Consider the following 7,396-nt stretch of genomic DNA (forward strand, 5'->3'; position numbering starts at 1 on the left):
TTCTCCGACTGACTTACTTCACTCAGCGTATAAAAGAATTTTTATCACTAAGTTTGTTAACAAGGAAATTAAAGGTTGTAGTTACAGGATTTAATAAGTCAGCTCAGATGATTCACCTTTTATTTTAGCAGCTACCTCCAATCATTTTCGTTCCTAATATGCCATAAATTTTGGATGAAAATGGAGTCTGTCTTTGCCATCTTGTGACTTAAAGTTTTTTGATTTTGTGATGCATTATGATAGTGATCTGACTTTAACTCTTTTTCTTCCTGGTGTTCATTTAACCATGATTTCATAGCATCAAGTGAAACTTTGCAGAATGTGAACTGTTCAGGTTACTCAGACATACTCAATGAAACAAAATACTATCCATAAGACATAAAATTCCAAACTGGTCAATGGGAAATGACTAAAAATACAGGTTTTGAGGAGTTGGGATCTTTTAGCTATATTTGCAAATACTGAGATTTAAGCAGCTGAGAAAACAGAAAAATTGACTAAATTTTTTTGTATTCTTGTCCTCACAAAATTTTTTTGATTCTTTCTGGATTGATGCAGTGATGTTTTTGTTCCTTCTGTATTTGTAAATGAAACACATTTTTAGTGTTTCTATTTTTTAATATTTTATCTATTCATGAGAGACACATAGAAAGATGCAGAGACATAAGCAGAGGGAGAAGCAGGCTCCCTCTGGGGAGCCGGATGCAGGACTTGAGCCCAGGACCCCAGTATCACACCCGGAGCCCAAGGCAAATGGTCAACCACTGAGCCACTCAGGCATGCCATTGTTTCTTTTGCTTTTTTAAGATTTTATTTATTTATTCATGAGAGACATAGAGAAAGAGGCAGAGACAGGCAGAGGGAGAAGCAGACTCCCCATGAGGAGCCCAATGCGGAACTCGATCCTGGACCCCGGGATCAGGACCTGAGCCGAAGGCAGACGCTCAACCGCTGAGCCATCCAGGCGTCCCATCCCATTGTTTCCAAACATAAAATCTATTTGGTTTGAAATCAAGTGGTTGGAACGCAAAATTTGACTTTTATTTTAAGAATGTTGATTGGAAGTTTCACTGAAGAAACTTTCAGTCAAATGGATCAGTTTGATTCTGTAATTAGCACACAGTACCTAATGTTTCAGTACTATTTTGAGGACCAATGCGCAAAGTGGATTTTGTTCTTTTTTTTTTTTATGATAGTCACACACAGAGAGAGAGAGGCAGAGACACAGGCAGAGGGAGAAGCAGGCTCAATGCAGGGAGCCTGACGTGGGACTCGATCCCAGGACTCCAGGATCGCACCCCGGGCCCAAGGCAGCGCTTAAACCGCTGGGCCACCGGGGCTGCCCTGGACTTTGTTCTTGTACAGTGTGCCAATACAGTTGATGACAGGTCCGATTTTTTCCCCTAATAGTTAAGACTTCGATCTAATGTTGAAAAGCTGCACAAATTTGCATGGAATAAAGCCTAGAAAAATTAAAACTAGATTAACTAGTAATCGAGGGACACCTGGGTGGCTCAGCAGTTGGACGTCTGCCTTCGGTTCAGGATGTGATCCCAGAGTTCTGGGATCGAGTCCCACATTGGGCTCCTGCATAGAGCCTGCTTCTCCCTCTACGTGTGTCTCTGCCTCTTTGTGTCTCTCATGAACAAATAAAAATAAAATCTTTAAAAAAAGGAAGCTTCTTTGCCATTCTGTCTGAATGGTATACCCTTAGAAATTCCCATCAAGGGGTGCCTGGGTGGCTCAATCAGTTAAGCATCTGCCTTCAGCTCAGGTCATGATCCCAAGGTCCTGGGATGGAGCCCCACATGCTTTGCCTCCCCCCATGCTTTCTCTCTCTCTCAAATAAATAAAATTTTTAAAAAAGAAAAAAGAAATTCCCATCCATATGCTATTAAACCCATTTGAGGCACAGAAACAAATATTCTGAGAATCTACCTCTTTACTGAAAACATACAAAAATGTGCCCTACTCAAAAACAGGGGGGCCTGGGTGGCTCTGTTGGTTAAGCGTCTAATCTTGGTTTTGGCTCAGTTCATGATCTCAGGATCATGAGATCAAGCCCTGTGCTGGGCTCTATGCCCAGTGTGGAGCCTGCCTGGGATTCTCTCTCTCCCTTTCCTTCTCCCCCTCCAGATTGCGCTCGCTCTCTCTCTCTCTCTCTCTCAAATAAATAAATCTTTTTAAAAAACCAACAGGGGACTGACTTTGTTCATTTATTCACTCATTTAACAGGCATTTGAAGTGCTCTTGATGCTGTGCTATGTACAAATGGAATCTGGCAGAAAAATTCTTCGGAAAAACTGTCGTGGAGACCATACCGTAGTAAAGAGGGACTACCAAATGGCTCCTGCTGCTGAGGACCCATTCCAGGCCAAATGAGGCCAGGCCAAAGGGAAGCCAGGGCAGAAGAACAGACAGCGTAGGCTGCCCAGGTGACAGTGGCTCCAGAAAAACCCATTTCCAACTGGGCTCCAGAACAAGGATGGCATTATAGAGTCCATCCAAGATTATGCTCACAAGGTGGCCCAGGGTGATGGGGGCTATATTTGTATATACTAATACCCTCTGACATCTCCTCCACTTGACCCTCCTATTCTTTCTTTTTTTTTAAATTAATTATTTATTTATTTATGATAGAGAGAGAGAGAGAGAGAGAGAGAGAGAGAGAGAGAGAGGCAGAGACACAGGCAGAGGAAGAAGCAGGCTCCATACACCGGGAGCCCTACGTGGGATTCGATCCCGGGTCCTCAGGATCGCGCCCTGGGTCAAAGGCAGGTGCCAAACCGCTGCGCCACCCAGGGATCCCTTGACCCTCCTATTCTTAAACCAACCCTTCAATCAGAGGGGGAAAAAAGAGACTGGTTTAGTATATTAAGCAATTAATTTCATAATAAAAAAACCCTGGGGTGCCTGCCTGGCTCAGTCAGAAGAGCATGTAACTCGACTTCTTCGGGGTCGGGGATCATGAGTTAGAGCCCTACATTGGGTGTAGAAATTACTGAAAAGATAAACAAACAAACAAAAAACTCCACAGGGGCACCTGGGTGGCTCAGTCAGTTAAGCATCTGCCTTCAGCTCAGGTCCTGAGATGGATCCCCACATTCCTGAGCAGGGAGCCTGCTTCTCCCTCTGCCCTCACCCCCTCATGCAAGCATGCACATGCTCTAATAAATAAATTCCTTTTAAAAAAAGAAAAAACACCCCACAACATATGGCTCTTTATACCATTGAGATATCAAACTCCATCAGGAGAAGCTATTTTTTATTAGTAAAACATTTTAAGGGGAAGCCTGAGTGGCTCAGCGGTTTAACGCCACCTTCAGCCCACCGCCTGATTCTGGAGACCTGGTATCCAGTCCCACGTCAGGCTCCCTGAATGGAGCCTGCTTATCCCTCTGCCTGTGTCTCTGCCTCTCTGTGTGTCTCTCATGAATAAATAAAATTTAAAAAATAATAAATTAATTAAATTAAATTAAACTAAAAAAAAAAGCTATCTCCCTATGGAGCCCCTGGGTGGCTCAGTGGGTTTAATGTCTGCCTTCAGCTCAGGACATGATCCCAGGGGCCTGGGATATCCAATCCTCAGGCTCCTCCTCCCCGTGCTCATGTTCCCTTTAATCCCCTCTCCCCCTCTCAAATAATTAAAATTAAAAAAAAAAGAGTCTGATGCTTAGTTGACTCTTGGTTTCCAGTCAGGTCATGATCTCAGGGTTGTGAGATGGAGCCCTGTTTTGGGCTCTGAACAGGGAGTCTGCTTATGATTCTCTCTCTCTCCCTCTGTCCTTTTCCCCCCTCAGATGCTCTCCCAAATAAAGTCTTAAAAAAAATAAGAAATAAAAGCTATCTCCCTGCATCAGTCTCAGTGTAACTAAACAGATATTATTCATATAGTATGTTCTCTATGAGTAATTCCCTTACCCCAAGGCCTGAATATTTATAAATCTACTATTTTGTGTATTTAGCTAAGAACTTGTGTCTAGTTTTAAATATTTAAAGTAACAATACAGGGGTGCCTGGTTGGCTCAGTCGGTTAAGCATCTGACTTCAGCTCTTGTCATGATCTCAGCATCCTGGGGCCAAGCCCCATATCAGGCTCTGAATTCAGTGGGGAGTCTGCTTCTCCATTTCCCTCTCCCTCTGCCCCGCCCCCTGCTTGAGCCCTCTCAAATCCTCTCATAACCTAGGTCTTCCCTAACGTGCATACTTCCCAGATTTGACCCAGCCCCAACATGACTCCACACAGAAATACTCCTTAAATATGTCATAAAGAGTAAAACTTTATTTGTATTTAATTTTGCACAGGAAATAGGAGAAGCAGGTTCTCTTTTATCGTTTTCCTTCAAGAAATCAAAATCCTGGTAATGGGCAATTTCCATAAAGTAGGGTTTACTTATCCCATTTTCCACTCACCAAAGCCCTAAACTTCAAAACTTATTTTCCAAACATGGAAAAGACAACCAAAACAAGTTGGGAATGTGTAGAACAGAAGCATCAGACGTGAAGCAGGTTTTACGATTGCTCCCCAGGCAAATTGCTTTTTTCAGGTTTACTGGTCTCTGACACATCCACGCATATTGTAAGATCCTTTCTGAGGGAAGAAAATTGCAAATATTTAGTATCTGAAGTTGTGGATGAAATGAGATATACAATGTACATTTTGTGCTTGTTTTTAAATTCATATTTTCCACCATTCCCCAGCACACGTTTCTGAAACACCCAAGTCCGGGCTTGCTTTAGGGACAATTTTTCTTTGTGTGCAAAATTTAAGGGTACCTTGAAAAACTCAGAACTCAAAATTAAAAATTACAATGTATTTAAAAGACTAATGCACAATAAATTCCAGGACGACCAAGTTATCAAAATTTTAAATAAAGGCAAGATCCACCCCCTGCACTCACACAACCGTGCCTCTTAACCTGCTGTCACTCCTAATCCTGGTCGCAATCTGCTCCAACAGAATATTATTTACAAAAACAGGGGCGTGGCCCGAGTTTCCTGACGACTCATTTCTATACTGCATGAAAAGATTTCCCTTGCTGCCCACTAGGCATCGCCCCCCCCTGGACGCAGTCCGAGCCCCCTAGGTAGCTCTGGCTCTGGAGGGAAGGGAGACCTGGGAGAGAGCCAGCAGCGCCCCGGCCGGCCGAGCCGAGCGTCCTAGAGAGCGGGGCGCCTGCGGAGCGAGCGGCTCACCGCGCGAACACGTCAGGGTATTGAGCGCGTTGGAAAACGCTCTCCAGCTCCTTCAGCTCCAACCGGGTGAACAAGCCGCGGAGGAGGCGCTGCTGCGGGTCCTGGGGCTGCGGCCCCTCGGCGGCTGCGGAGGCCTCGTCCTGCTGCTGCGGGGGCTCCTCCTCCTCCTCCTCGTCGCCGCCGCCGTCGCCGCCGCCCCCCCTCTGGTTTTCGTCGTCCACGGGGCCGGGAGCTCCCGCGCCACCGTGGCTTTCTTCTGCGGCTGCCTCTGCCCCCAGCTCAGGCTCGGACTCGAGATCCTTCTCGACGTCTCCTGTGGTTACTGAGATCACCACAGGCTTCGTATCTGGAAAAAAAAAAGAGAGATTGAGAGGGATCTGGGCACTGGAGCCCAGGGTGCCTCCGACGACGGCGACCCGAGAGCCGCGACTTCGGCCGCGCAGCTGCGGCGTCACGCCCCCTGGCCACCCGCAAGGAAAGGACGTCTCCTAGACTTCGCCAAACCGACGTCCCGGTTCGGGGGCACTCACCAGGCCGTTCTCCTCGGAGCTCCTCGACGCCTGGGCCGCGGTAAGCGGCGTCGTCTTGGCTGCTCGCGGGCGGAGGCTCCATGTCCAGAGCGCTGTCGACGCCGCCGTGGGCCTCCACAAGCCCGCGGCGACCGACGAGTCCCGGCCTCTTTCCGCGCGGCGACCGGCTTACGGGGCGTCTGCCTCACTTTCAACGTCCGCACGCTCCGGCTTAGATGCCAGAGACCCTCCAACAGCGCGGCGTGCGGTGGGCGGGGCTTGGCGGGCGAGCACGCGGCCGGGGCGTGGCCACGGTGTGGGCGTGGCGGGGCGGGGCGGGCGGCGGCTGCAGGGCGCTGCCGGCAGGGGGCGCGCGCGGGCCGGGTGTCCTAACTGGCCGCTCAGCGGGCGGCTCCAGATTCCCGCGGGGCGCCGCCGGGGGAAGGGGCTTTGGGGCGTGGTGCGAGCCCGCCGCGGGCGCGGGCGCGGGCGGGGAAGCGGGAGAACGGAACTTCCCACCACGCCCCCGGGCCCTGGGAGACGCCGGGGAAAATGGCTCCGCGCTCGGCCTCGCGGGACGCAGGTCGGTGCAGGGCTGTCGCCCCGAGCTCCTCCAGGGCGAGGGACTGAGAGGTAGGGCTGGACAAGGCGCGGGGCCCCCGGCAGCCAAGCGACGGTAGTGCCGCTCGCCGTGTGGGCTCCGAGCACGACTCTTCCCTTCCGGCCGGTGGACAACTAATAGGTGGGACTCCGGGTGGGGGTCCGTTCGCACCCAGAGTCCGCGAACCCCGTGAGTCGGACGAAGCGATTAACGTGGGGGCTGCTTGCTTCCGGTCTTTGCGATAATGAGCTGAAAGCGGAGCCCACCAAGCTCCCTGGTGCGCTCAGGAGCGAGAGCTTGAGGCTGAGTTTGCAGAGCATTAGTGGGTGCTCAGATGCACGGTGTAGGAAACCCAACCCCTAGGACGCCTGGGTGGCTCAGCGGTTTAGTGCTGCCTTCGGCCCGGGCCGTGATCCTCGAGTCCCGGGATCCAGGCCCACATCGGGCTCCCTGCGTGGAGCCTGCTTCTCCCTCTGCCTATGTCTCTGCCTTTTTCTCTGTGTCTCTTATGAATAAATAAAGTCTTAAAAAAAAAAAAGAAACCCAACCCCTCCCTTGTGAAAGGAACAAATACTTACATGTAGTAAGGAACTCACATCAATGGTACAAGTGTAGAACCCTGCCCACCGTTTTGCGCATCCAAGAATGCTTACGCAGCACAGGCCCTTCCTTTGGTCAAGGATGCGACCATGGGGCTTACAACCTCTGTATGCTAAACTCCACTACCCCGCCTCTGGCTGCAGGTCCTCTGCAAAAGCGCACATGTTTTTGTGCTGGGTGGGTGCTGGGGACTTGGGTTAGTTTCCACTTTTTTATTCACCTCCCCCGCCGTCCTCCTCTTCCTCCATCTCCCTTTGTCTAGAACTATCTTCCAGAGCTCTTGCTGAGCTGACAAATGTCAAATAAAAAAGATTGTGGGCAGACTGAGGGCTCTATTTCTACCTTCAAAAAATGTTTTACATAGTGTTGAATACCGCTTAATGACAGCCCATGCTCGCCCCTCTTCCCTCTGGCTACAGTTAGAAAAAATATATATGTATATAGCCAGTGCCCAATAACTTGCTGGACGTGGTGCAAAGGAAAGCTAACT

The 7,396-nt window shown here is 49.4% G+C and overlaps 1 protein-coding gene across 1 annotated transcript; it reads right to left on the reverse strand.

The window, feature by feature from the left end:
- Nucleotides 1-4,260: 4,260 nt before the first annotated feature.
- Nucleotides 4,261-5,974, reverse strand: LOC112649242 (rhox homeobox family member 1-like). Its single transcript, XM_025431411.3, has 3 exons — nucleotides 5,727-5,974; nucleotides 5,197-5,542; nucleotides 4,261-4,591 (listed from the first exon to the last, which is right to left on the reverse strand). Exons 1-3 carry the CDS (start codon nucleotides 5,806-5,808, stop codon nucleotides 4,513-4,515), a joined length of 507 nt encoding a protein of 168 aa, XP_025287196.1. The 5' UTR covers nucleotides 5,809-5,974; the 3' UTR covers nucleotides 4,261-4,512.
- Between the last annotated feature and the right edge of the window lie 1,422 nt (nucleotides 5,975-7,396).

Source organism: Canis lupus, chromosome X (assembly GCF_003254725.2).
Source record: "Canis lupus dingo isolate Sandy chromosome X, ASM325472v2, whole genome shotgun sequence".
Taxonomy (NCBI): domain Eukaryota; kingdom Metazoa; phylum Chordata; class Mammalia; order Carnivora; family Canidae; genus Canis; species Canis lupus.